Source organism: Lates calcarifer, linkage group LG23 (genome assembly GCF_001640805.2).
Source record: "Lates calcarifer isolate ASB-BC8 linkage group LG23, TLL_Latcal_v3, whole genome shotgun sequence".
Taxonomy (NCBI): domain Eukaryota; kingdom Metazoa; phylum Chordata; class Actinopteri; family Centropomidae; genus Lates; species Lates calcarifer.
In genome coordinates, this window is record NC_066855.1 from 8,827,775 (window position 1) to 8,840,974 (window position 13,200).

The 13,200-nt window shown below is 40.3% G+C and overlaps 1 protein-coding gene and 1 pseudogene across 1 annotated transcript; one reads left to right on the forward strand and one right to left on the reverse strand.

Annotated features, from left to right (window-relative positions):
- Positions 1-524: 524 nt before the first annotated feature.
- Positions 525-7,811, reverse strand: LOC108890407 (serine/threonine-protein phosphatase alpha-2 isoform-like; annotated as a pseudogene).
- Positions 7,812-7,984: 173 nt separating this feature from the next.
- Positions 7,985-13,179, forward strand: pelo (pelota mRNA surveillance and ribosome rescue factor). The gene is made up of 13 exons (XM_018687271.2): positions 7,985-8,333; positions 8,809-8,901; positions 9,084-9,234; positions 9,419-9,509; positions 10,644-10,807; positions 10,950-11,010; positions 11,242-11,403; positions 11,489-11,535; positions 11,652-11,725; positions 11,831-11,902; positions 12,025-12,099; positions 12,190-12,221; positions 12,648-13,179. The coding sequence occupies exons 1-13, from the start codon at positions 8,293-8,295 to the stop codon at positions 12,740-12,742; spliced, it is 1,158 nt and encodes a 385-aa protein (XP_018542787.1). The 5' UTR covers positions 7,985-8,292; the 3' UTR covers positions 12,743-13,179.
- Positions 13,180-13,200: the final 21 nt, after the last annotated feature.

Here is a 13,200-nt window from a genome sequence, read left to right on the forward strand (position 1 = left end):
TTAACACTTAGCCAAAGGACATTGGTAATAAAATTTGCTTAATTACTTTTGGCTAGCACTGCCACATTTACAGTGATGTTTATCAATATGTATTATAAAGAACAAAATAAAAAAGTTAAGACATACTGTGTCAAAACCTTCAGTGTCCAGTATTAAATAAGACATTATTAAGTTATTAATTTAAATACAAGATATGAACAAAATAACATAACCATGAAATTGTGAAATAATCCAATAAATGTTTTTAATTCAACTCAATATTAGGATTTTTTTTTTTTATATTTGGCTTCTTTACACAATGAGTTTATTGGAGGTCATCTTAATTTTATTGCAGCAAGTTTTCTTTCAGTAAAACAATGAAATAAAATCATACTGCAATAAAATGTCATTGTGAAAAGAGGGAAGATTCAAAAACACCATACAACTTAATCCCTCAAAATGTACTACTGGTGTTCTCAGTGGTTAAGGTGAGGAACAGTCATCCGTCTGTACTTTGAGCGACTACAAATGACCGGTAGACAGTGTAGCTCAGATTCTCGCTTTATTGGTCAACTTGATGAAAGACTACAAAACGAATTCACAAAAAATCTCTTTCAAGTAATCAAATCTGTACAAACCTAAACTGTATGGGGTTTTTACAGCTCTGGCTCATATGAATCTGAAGAGTCATATGCATGTGTGTGTGTGTGTGTGTGTGTGTGTGTGTGTGTGTGTGTGTGTGTGTGTGAGTGTGAGTAAGCATGTGCTTGCTCTCGTGAGACAAGGTGACATACTCCTTCCTGTTTCAAGGATACTGAGACATCACTCTCAGACAGGGGGCAAGACACTGCATGCACACACACGCTCACATGCACATACCTGTGTTTGAGATTTTACAGTACAGAGGACAGGGAAAACAAAATACTCCCCTCCCCCCTCCACAAGTACACACATATCACCTGCTGACAGGGTTTGTTGCTGATTTCATCATGTCAGCGATTCTCCCACTGTCTCCTAGACCCTGCTTTTTCAGTCAAAATTACTGTACAGACAGACACTGTGGTTTCAACCTTTCCACGGGAAGAGTGGTAAGAGAGAGGGGAAAGTATAAATCTCTAATACTCTCACACAAAATGTACACGTGCACACATGATTTTAATGCTCACCGGCAGACGAGACGCGGTTCATCGTCTGCGCACGCACGCACGCACTCACTCAGACAATTCGTAACATTAAATGTTTTAAGAAGTACAGATAAAAAAGGAAAAAAGCCCTGGGTATAGGTTTGATTTCTGGCTGTTTGGTGAAAGAAAGGAGAAGAGAGGTAGAGAGGGCAGGAGGGATGGGTTCAGGAGGTCGAGGGCAAACTACTGGTGTCATTTCTTAGCTTTCCTTGGGGGAGTGACTGGGCGACCGGAGCCCATGCCCCCTCCACCACCATAGAACAACTTCTTGTCTGCAGGTTTGAGAATCTGTGAAAGGGAAACGAAAGATGATGCAACTGAGCAAAAATGACGCAATTATGCAAGATAAAGCACAATTGTTACTTTGAATAAACGCTGATTAGATAGTTTGGTTGGTCTGTTGCTTACCTGGAATGAACACATGAGGGTCTCATCTACGCTCATCATGGCTCCGGCGTTGTCAAACTCACCGCAGTAGTTTGGGGCAGAGAACAGCGTCACCAGCTGCCTCTTTGCAAAGAACTCATATCCATCCTCGACCACCTGAAAACAGATGCATGGCAGGTTGTTGCAAGTTGTTTTTGCCCAACTGGAAAATTTTCATCGCTTCTTACCTGGACACAATAAACCAGGCTAAAAGCACAGAACCATAAGCTTGTAATTACTTTAGCATGGACTTACAAAAAGATAAAAATACAGCACAAATACATTTCTATTGCTTGCGCTGCCTACCTGTTATCAGAAAAACTGAGCTGAATCCAACTGCGCTGAGATGGTGAACGGGTTTTCAGCTGGTCCCACTGCGCTACAGATGCTATCAAAGTACTTCAGCAGTTCCACCTGACATTTCTTCAAATATTCACTAACATCTGAACAAGGTTTGTTTCATTAACCTTGTTTTACCTTCAAGATGTTTGTGTGATCAGAAGGGGGTAAAGATGCAACACATAATCTTATCCTCTATAGGAAAACTACAGCCGCATTTAATAGAGCTGGTAACCATCCAGTCCTTTTTAATGAGACTAGGGATAGAAAAATACACTTGCGGCCATCTTCAAACACTGGTTTAAGAGTTAAACCTGAGTTCTACACCCAACTCTTACTAGTTTTACAATGCACACAAATGTATTCACTTGTTTATTTATCTTTACTTCCTTGTATTACTGCTTCTTTAACATTGTGCACTGACCTGATGAGCCCGACAAATGAGGTCCATGTCGTGTTTGTGGAGGAACTTTGTGACCACGTCGGCGCCAAAAGTGAAGGAGACGCCGCGGTCGTTCTCGCCCCAGCCGAGCACGTCCTTGTCCGGGTCGGCCCACAGCAGGTCGCAGAGGAGGCCCTGGTCAGGCACATCAGTGGGGCGCATGACCCTTCGCACCTGCTCCATGGACTGGAGGTCTGGAGATAAGCCTGGAGAAGGAAACGGATACAACATTAAAACAGCAGAAAACCTTGAAGTCAGTCTCTGTGGCATCACATAGAGAATGTTAGCTGATGTTCTGAGGCTTGGATTTAGGTTGGGGTTTAGGATTTAAAGGAGAAAATCTAAACATGGGCAAGAAGAGGAGAGTCTGGGTTAATCTGACATGTGACATCCAAGGAGCACTAGTAACTGCAGGATTTGCTTGGTCAGTCACATCTCAGACAAACTTCTCCATATGTCTTATAAGGGCTGAAGAATACGACTGAAACCAATGCTAAGATATCAACAGAAATATTTTTGGTCTTTTAAAGTTGGGACAAATTGTAAACAAACTGTGGAGCAAAATTGTTCACTCTATTTGCTGCCTTTTGTCGACATCAGCGATGGTTGTAAACACAGACAAAAAAGCAGGTCTGTATGTAAATTATAATCAGACGAGACAAACAAAAATTATGTTTTTAATCTATAAAAGACAATAATTATAATTACAAGGTTATACTAAACATTACTGTGATCAAAAACAGATGTACTGGCCCTTTCACCATGATGTGCTAAACAAATAACTCAAGCAAACATACAATATCCCTTCTGTGTGTGATGTCTTATGTAACTTATGTTTGAAGAGGGAGGTGGCAACTACCCTCATGATTATCAGCGCCTGTTTACATATTTTACATGGTGAGTCTCAGACACGAGATAGCTGTGACTGGTTGTTGGTGTCACCTTGTCACAAATGAGATGCGCTTTTATTCTTCAATCAGCTCTGCCTTTAGTTTTTTAATTGTCAAGAAAACTCCCTTAGTATTGCTTCTCTCTGAGCTGAACATTTTGTTAGTGACTGACTGAGACATTTCATTGAAATCTTCATTTGACCATTACCAGCTCACATACAGTATAGTAATTTAGAAGACTAGGTTAAATCCTGCACAGAATGCACTGTCTACGGTAACTTGGTGCACAGTTAGCCCAGCAAAGATGCAATCATAAGCCCAATCTATTACAGGGGTATATTAAAATTGTTACTATTTTCTACCTGTTATCAATAGATATGATTAGAAACAACAAATATAAAGAGCTCTAGAGCCAAGTCTACGGATACAGGGAAAGGAAATATAAATATACCCAAAAGACAAATTAAGATTCCACAGTCCTGCAGGCCTTTGACCATTATGTTGACAGTAACAACAGTGCAGAGTCGAGTTTGTGTGTGCGCTCTGGATAAAAGCCAAATGAACTGTTTGATGAGGATACCTCCATGGCAACAGAAGATCTTCTCATCAACAATGGCCGCTACAGGCAAACAGTTGAAGCAGTCAGTGAAAGTCTTCCACAGCTTTATGTTGTACCGCCTCTTACCTGCAGAAAGAAACCACAATTACTTGGTTACAATCTAATCTTTGGAGCTATAAAATCTTAACAGCTAATGCACCTATTGCATCACATTAGAAACACAACATTTTACATAATCCTGGCTGTGTCAATAGCTGAGAAAGGCATGTGATTAATTACTGCCCATTCTGCCTGATCATGCTCCTTTGCCCGAAGCCTCATGTACTGAAAGGTTATTTGTGTGGTAGCTTTTGTCACATGTAATAAGCCAGAGAAAGGACAGCTCCAGGTCAGATTCATGATTTACTAAAAATGTTTTTGATTTTCTGAGCATAATGAACAATAAGTTTGCAGACTCATATCAAAGAGAAGGGCGCATTGGTTTGTTAATGCGGAATGAATGCAATACAAACAAACAAATAAGTGATGCACGGGAGGGAGGATTTTTAGTTACTTTTTGTAACCCTTTGGTTGTCTTTAGATGTAGACAACAGGGTCAATTTTGGTGTCTATCAGCCTATCTGTAAGTGCATTACTACATTTTGGAAAACATAATGAAAATGGTCATTATGAGACTCGATGAAGCATTGTTACTTTTTCAAAACAGATCTTACATTTGTCATAAAACAACCAGGATTGTAAAAGTAATGGTCTGTTCATGTAATAATTTCACTGGAATGGACATCAATTTACAATGTATTTAAGTAGTGCTGTTCAACAAACACTTTTCAACCAAAAATAAATGCTTGTTAACTGACAAACACATTCATGTGTGTCTATTCTTGGCTTTACTCTCTTAGTCTCTCTGCCTTAACATTTGTAAAATATAAATGTCTCAATAACCGTATCACCTTGACTACACCAAGGCGCACAGGCTCAGGCTTACACTTTTAGCAACTGCTAGTAACTGTAGACAGTGGTGGAAACATTGCTAAGATTAATGTCTTGTTTGTATCACATGACTTACACTCATCATAGAAGCCATATATTCTGTTAATGGAGGCGCACTCATGGTTTCCTCTCAGCAGAAAGAAGTTTTCTGGGTATTTGATCTTGTAAGCCAGCAACAGGCAGATGGTCTCCAGGGACTGCTTGCCTCTGTCTACATAGTCCCCCAGGAACAGGTAGTTGCTCTCCGGTGGAAAGCCCCCATATTCAAACAGCCTCAGCAGATCATAGTACTGCCCATGAACATCACCTGGTGAGACAAACAGTATTAGTGGAAACAGCAATGTTGGTGAAAGGTATGATTATCATGCTTTGTGTATGAGCACAACAAAGGGTAAGGGACTTGGATAGAGGTACAACACTTGGAACCCTGCAAATTAACAACACTCAACACGCCGATTGGCCATGTGTTATTTTAAAAGAACACTGTTGTTCTTGTTGTGTTGCTTGACTTGTTTTTTGTGATGACGCGACAACTAAATGAATGTGCAAGCTTGCACTTAGTATGAGGATGCTGGTGATTCTCATTACAGTGCAAACCTGGCCAGTTCCTGAAATTTGCAGGCTGTTCCTTTAAACTAGAGTACTTCATTAACAGGCATCAGCAGTATGACACATGAGGGCAAGTCCCAGGAGACTTCAAGTGCAAAACAGCACTGTACTGGCAAGCCTATATTATCTGTTTATCCCTTCAGTTCAGTAATTACAAGGCAAGGTCATAGTCACTCGTTGTATACGGTCCTCTGAATTTAAACATTTTCATTTTAAATTAGATCTTTAACTATCATTTGACAATTCTATGCCATGAAATAATGAGAATGCACAGTGCAATGTGAATGTCAGCTTTCTTATAATACTCCAGTACTCTAAGCTACTGCCATGTAAGAGTGTTAGTAAATGCTGTGTGATCACATTTGAGAATTCCCTTGACTCTAAAGAACACAACTAAGCCTCACCACAAATCTTGAGGGGTGCCTCAAGTTCAAGCAGGATTGGCTGGCTGAGGAAGATCTCCCGGGATTTGAGGCAGAGACCACGGATTTCATTCTCTGTCAGCTGAACATTTTTGCCCAGGTCTGGAGCCTTTCACTGTGAGGAAAACATGGAACAAGAGTGAAAAATTGTGCACGAGAAATGACATAACTTATGATTATTTCTCATTTCTACAGTTGTGTGTAGAATATTTTTTGAATATGCAACAGTGTTTTTCAAAGGACAGTCACGTAAGATATTGCATTTAATTTCTAACAGGGTAAATACATCTTAAAATAAAATTCACACATTCCTGTGCAAAACAGGGCAAACTGCCATGGACAGTTGGCTCATATTAATTTTGAGTATGCAGGCTTTCCTCCATCATAAGAGCCATTATGAATATATAAAATATGTAGGGCTGCATCTGCAGATTAGTCTCACAAAGTACAAAAGGTAAACAAAATAGCAGTTTCCCAGACCCCAAAGTTACAATCTCTAAACGCTGATTTTGATCAACAAACTGACTTAACCCCTCAGTTTACCACTAAATCAGCAAATATGACGTTTTAACATGAAAAAACAATGAACTAATTATTGAAATAACTGATTACTCTGTTTCAATACAGTAATCCATTTATCACACTGCACCTTTAAAATATATATTTGAAATAAAGATTGAAATTTAGAAGAAATGGAATTAATCTGTACACATTTTACAGAAAAAAATATAAATGCTTAAGATTAATCTGCACTAATCCCTAAAAGTCCAAATATTCAAATGATGCTTAGCAGTCAGGCAGTCTGAAATACTACATTGCAAAATTCAACCGAAGAGCAGGAAAAAGAAAGTCATTTACAGAAAAATCCTGACTCTGCCCTACAGACAGTAAATATTGGAACAACTCATATGACTTTGTGATGGCACCCAAGGTGCTTTTACTGAGACAAGGAGAGCTCTCTAAATTGAATCGCTGAGCCCGCCTTAACATTATAGCTCGTCTGGATGTACATACATAGCAAAAAATACGATAGGAAAAGAGACTATTTACAAACTCAAACACTACCATCTAATGGTACGCAATAATAAATATAATCTTTGATGTTCTATTTTCCAGGTTACCACCAGTTTACAGTGTATTGTAGTGTATTTCGACCTCACTGCTTAAAAATGTATTTTCCTTAAACACAGGTATGCTATGGTCAACGAATTTGTGAAAAGATGTACATCGCTTCATTCTTTTGAACTGATACTTCTGGTTTGACGAAACCAAGTCTCAGAATATCTGTGGATACTTTAACAAGCGAAGTTTAAGATAAATATAAATATTTATTGCAAGTAAGTAGAAACAACAAAGGTTAATTTGCTACGCATAACCTGCACGATTCAAACCGGGTTGGTTAACAAGAGGCAGGAGATGAACTTAACTCGCTAACGTAGCACAAGTGGCTACCGTTGTCTAGCCTCCTCGGTTAGCTAAAATGGCTACCTCGGTGAATAAATATCGACCGAAATACTGATTCTTACCTTCCAGCAGACGCTGTATAATAGAGTCGATGTTCAGCTTATCGGCTTCTGCCATGCTATTCCTCTATTCTGGTCGGTTTCTAATAACTTCTGCGAATTCAAAACGTCGTAACTGTTCACTAGCTTCCGAGTAACCGTTAGCTCAACTAGTTTAGCGTTAATCGGCTATCGTTAGCCCGCTACCTAGCTAACCTTGGGGCAGAATTGACAACCTCAAAATTTTGAGGCTGGGTGCTGAATTGTTGAAGGTGTGATGGCTGACATGTGCTTCAGAAATCCGCATTAGTCGGCTATATTAAAGTGCATGTCCAAATTCACTTTAAATGTTCGTTTTTTCTCGCGGAGAAGCTGTTTCTGCCGTAGCTAATAGCACCATGCCATCGACAAAAAAAAAGCTAGAAGAGCGTTAGCCCAAATCGAGGATGAACGGAAGTGGACTGACAGTTGCCACGCTCCTGTTGGCCACTTTTACCGGTAGGCGGTATTTGTGGGGACCCATTCTTCTCCTGGATTGGCTGTTTTAAACGTCTGTTAGCATTTACTTATCTCAAACCACAATGTGAAATGGATAGTCTCTCTCAGATATATCTCACGTTTCGTTGGTCTTAAGTGGAAGATTTTATCAAACATTGCATAATACACCACATTTGTCCAAATTTACTCAAATATCGGTGTGTATATCGCTATGTATTTGTTGCGCAGTAAAGCGACACCCACGGAAGTGACCAAGATGGGAAGAATTGACGACATGACGCAATGTCCCGGCGCCTGGCAACACGCACCGAGTGATTCATTCTGAAGTACAGAGATGGCTTAGCTAGTTTGCTACTTCATTTTAAGATAAACATGACTCCAAGTCGGATAAACGCGAACCCATCTACTATACGCTAATAATACTCTTGTTTATATCATACAACCACCCGACCATGAAGCTGCTCCATAAAGACATTGAAAAAGATAATGCCGGGTGAGTGACTGACGATAGCTAATGTTAGCAAGCTAACCAGCATGCGACATAACACCACTTTACAGCTGACTGTACATGTGTCAACGTAATGTCCGTATGGGATTGACATTCACGTGTAGCAGCAGATACGTGGGGAGTTTTGGATTCGCTAACATGTAGTGTTAATAACACAGGATACTAAAGATAACTGTTATAACATAGATTTTACCACTCAGATTATGTGGATACAACTTTAGCTTTAATGACTAATGAGCTATGACGCCTCAGTGAGTAAACAAAACAAACCTATGTTCTGTAACAGTATGAGTGCTCCTGTGCTTACCCCCAGTAATGGCTTTATATCGTCAAGTATGTATCATATATACATATATATCCATATCTTTATTATGGGATAACTAAAACCCCACCTGTCTTATCACGAACATGAGTGGCACCAACTCAAAGGCTAGTTTATTGATAGTGTGCACTTCTTCAGTCAGGTGACTCTGGTGCCAGAGGAGGCAGAGGATATGTGGCACACCTACAACCTGCTGCAAGTGGGGGACAGCCTGAGAGCCTCCACTATCAGGTAACCACTAACTACTATCCCATAACAGTGGCAAAGTTGGTCTGTGTGTAAGTGATTGAGGATGTGCTTTTTTTGTCTGTGTGTCACTCAGTGTTTTGGTCTGACAAAACACACACACACATATGCGCACACACACAGCTTTTAACCAGAGTCACAACTAAAGTCTCTCCCTGTTCCCACAGGAAGGTGCAGACAGAGTCCACTACTGGAAGTGTGGGCAGCTCCAGAGTGCGCACTACTCTTACCTTATGTGTGGAGGCGATTGACTTTGACTCCCAGGCCTGCCAGCTGAGAGTAAAGGGCACTAACATAGAGGAGAACCAGTATGTCAAGGTCTGAGATGTTTAAACATTTGTAGAAATTTCAAAGTGGAGCAGGTAGTAGTGTAGTAAAATTAGTGAAGCAAGGATTTCAGGAGTAATTACAGATCATCACACATGTATATGGTGTCTTATAAGTAGTCAGTTTTACTCTTATTAAATTTGGTTGTGTTTATGTTGTGTTCTTCACTCTTCAGATGGGAGCTTACCACACTATTGAGCTTGAGCTCAACAGGAAGTTCACTCTAGCTAAAAAGAGCTGGGACAGCGTTGTGCTGGATAGAATTGGTAAGCAGGGACTACTGTTTAACTCTGCCAATTCGTTTCATTCTTGTGTTTGGTTCATTTAAGCTCACACTTCCCACTTACACGTCAACCAGGACCTGTAAACAGTAGTCACATGGATTCACAAGTATCTTGTTTACCAGACAGAATTTCATGGGCTTTAGCAGCTACGCACTCAGCTGTTTAAAGCTCATCCTCTGTTTCCTTATACCCATAAAGCTGCATGTTAGGGTTGTTTTTGTAGTAAATCAGGATTGTTCATACTCCTAACAGACTGCCAACAGAATTACATGTTCAGATATTTGTTGCTGTTACCTGATGAGCACCATGTGTTAATAGTTATTTTTTACTGACCAAATGAACCAAGTATTCCATATTTGGAGAAACTTGTTTTCTTGCTTGTTTTGAAGGCTCTGGGGCAATATCCACATGGACTGTTCTGGACAGTACATTTGGTTTAATGCTGTTATTAACCACTGTAATCTTGGACAACTTGAGCATTCTGCCAAATCAATTCACATGTTTTCATTCTGACAAAACACAGACCTTTGCCTGTTTGTGCCAAACAAATAACTGTGAAGTGAGCCAATATGGTTAAAAAAGCTTAATAATGCTTTTATTTTCAACTATCTCCTTTTATGCCAGCTACTGACTTGAAATTGCTATTTTAACTGCAGGTCACAAGAGCTTTTTCCAGAAAGCAATAATCACGTGTTAACCAAATACATGTGCTAATTCAAAGCTAATTCTGACTGCATACTCTGACTGACAGGGAGATATTTCAGCTGGTTTTCTTTTACAGGAAATGCACAGTCTTGTTGTTAATTTGTTTACATAAGTGACAAAGACAGCGTGTTGCCATGGAAACAGAATATGGAGGAACAGGAGAGAGGTTCATAGCTAACAGATGGGGTTCATGCATTTGAAGGAGTGGAGGTCCACTGAGTCATTGCAGCTGTAATTTTCAACACAGTGATTTAATAACTCAACTCAGCTACATACATTAAGCACTTATTCCTTTACCAGTAAAATATAATGATTAATAATTAATAAAACTGCAGTAATATATTTGTTGATAACTAAAAGAAGTAGTCACCGCCTCAGATGATCCACATCTTGTCTTGTCTAACCCTTCAGAGCAGGCGTGTGATGCAACCCAGAAGGCAGATGTGGCAGCTGTGGTGATGCAGGAGGGTCTGGCCAACCTGGTGCTGGTGACCCCTGCCATGACTCTGCTCCGCGCAAAAGTGGAGGTCACCATTCCTCGCAAGAGACGGGGGAGCTGCACTCAGCACGAGAAGGTACGTCACCGCACAGAATGGCCAAGCTCAGAATTTCTAAAGCACAGATGAACACTGAATATTGTCAGAGAGGACTGAGTTATGGAGACACTCATGTCATGTTTTCTGTTTGACGTCAGGCTCTTTTTCTCTGTGTCTGCAGGCGCTGGAGAGGTTCTATGAGGCTGTGATGCAGGCGATTCTTCGCCACATCAATTTTGATGGTAGGGCTGCCGTGTAGACACTGGCACATAAATACTTCAACACACAATATGTTCCTGTTTGTGTCACACTCTTTTCCTTTTTGAATTTGTAGTTCCTATCACACTGTTTGTTGTTTTTTTGGCACCATTGCGGTTTATCATTTATGCCACACGACCTTTGCTTGTTGCTGTTTGAGGAAATAAACTCAAGACAAGTTTAGATTTTGATTTCTCCTCCTTACCTTCCACTAGTGGTGAAGTGCATCCTGATTGCCAGTCCAGGGTTTGTGAGGGACCAGTTTATCACCTACCTCTTTAAAGAGGCAGTGCGGCAGGACAACAAGATCCTGCTGGAGAATCGGCCCAAATTCATGCTGGTCCACTCGTCATCAGGCCATAAGTACTCACTCAAAGGTAGGAGCTGGGGGACTCTGAGAATAAAACAATCAAATATTATCACAAGGTGAAAACAAATCAATTCTTGTGTTTTGTTTTACAGAAATCCTGTCTGATCCCACTGTGACAAGTAGACTCTCTGATACAAAGGTGAATAATGCATCCTGTGATTTGTCTGTTTGTTTAATACATCATCCTGTGAGGAAAAGCTCTTAGCGCGAGGGGAAAAAAGTGACTTAACTTTTTTTTTTCTGTGTAACATTCAGGCAGCAGGAGAGGTGAAAGCTCTGGAAGATTTCTATAAGATGCTCCAACATGAGCCTGACAGAGCTTTCTATGGGTGAGCAATGTTGTAAACAGTCAGTGACCCATAAAAACCCCATTCATTCATTCATTCATTCACACTGATAATCCAACAACCTCTGCATCTCTGCGCTCCTCATAGACTAGCTCATGTGGAGAGAGCGGCCGAGGCCCTCGCCATTGACACCTTGCTGATAAGTGACAAGCTTTTCAGGTACACATTGAGAGATGCTCCTGTATCTTTAGCTTCTCTGCTACTCACCTATTCCTGCAATGCCATTGGCTGTTCAGATATTGTGATGTAAACACACCGTCACGTGTTTTGTGCATCTCCAGACACCAGGACGTCCCCACGAGGAGCCGTTACGTTCGATTGGTGGACAGTGTGAGAGACAATGGCGGCAATGTCAGGTAACAATTACCTCACTATGACATTAGACTGACTATGTTAACATTCACAGGACCTGCATATGACATGTCTCTCTCATTTTTTTCATGCAGAATATTCTCAAGCCTTCATGTGTCTGGTGAACGTAAGTTATAAATCATTGTGATTTTTTTTTATTAATTCTACTTTTTTGCTAATTCTAAAAGACACCTAAGTTTTTTTAGACCTACAAAATCTATAATGTTTATTCGACAAAATCATTAATCATTGGCTTAATATGTTATGACCCATAAGAGTTCAAATGACAGCAACATACCATGACGTCTACACGGTAAATGTTCATGACTGCGTGACCTTAAGGGTGTCATTTCAGCACACTGAAATGATGACACTCACCACATGTTGAGTGAAGCCCTGACTTTCTCTTTATTGATGACGTCCTCAGTTTAAGAAGTAAAGAATGGACAGAAATAGTTCCTCAACCACTGTTACACTCTGTGCAGCTCTCTACTTAGACAAAAAAAATCAGCCTGTGTGCTGACTGTGTCACCACCTATTGATTTCTCCTCAGAACTGACTCAGCTGAGCGGAGTGGCCGCCATCCTGCGTTTCCCCATCGCCGACCTGTCGGAGGCCGAAGACGACAGCAGCTCAGACGAAGACTGAGCGCCAGAGGCGAACCACAGAGCTCTAATGTGGAGAAGAGAAGGTGGTCGTCCATTGTTGCAGATAACACATTTGTGTAAACAATAAAGCTCCTCTGCTATGGTTTATGTATTCCACCTTTCCAACATCCACACCTCTTTCCGTCTTAATTAACACACCGGTTTCGCTAACGTGGCCACGATTTCACATAACTGGATGCAGTTTTTGGCGTTTTGATGCTTTTGGTTTGAGGTGACATTGTCTTTGAGAAGGCGCAGGTTAAGCTAATGCCAGAGGGCTCTCACTTCATCAGAATGCCAGTCAAAAGAAATGTAACACATGTTGCCAATTTTAAAATAAAAACAGTAAAAAGTTTGACATTTAGCAATAGAAAAAAATGATTTTTCTTTTCAAGTGTATATACAATATCTTTCTTGCAATTAAACAGAAGCATTCAACCACTTGTGTTATTTCACTTT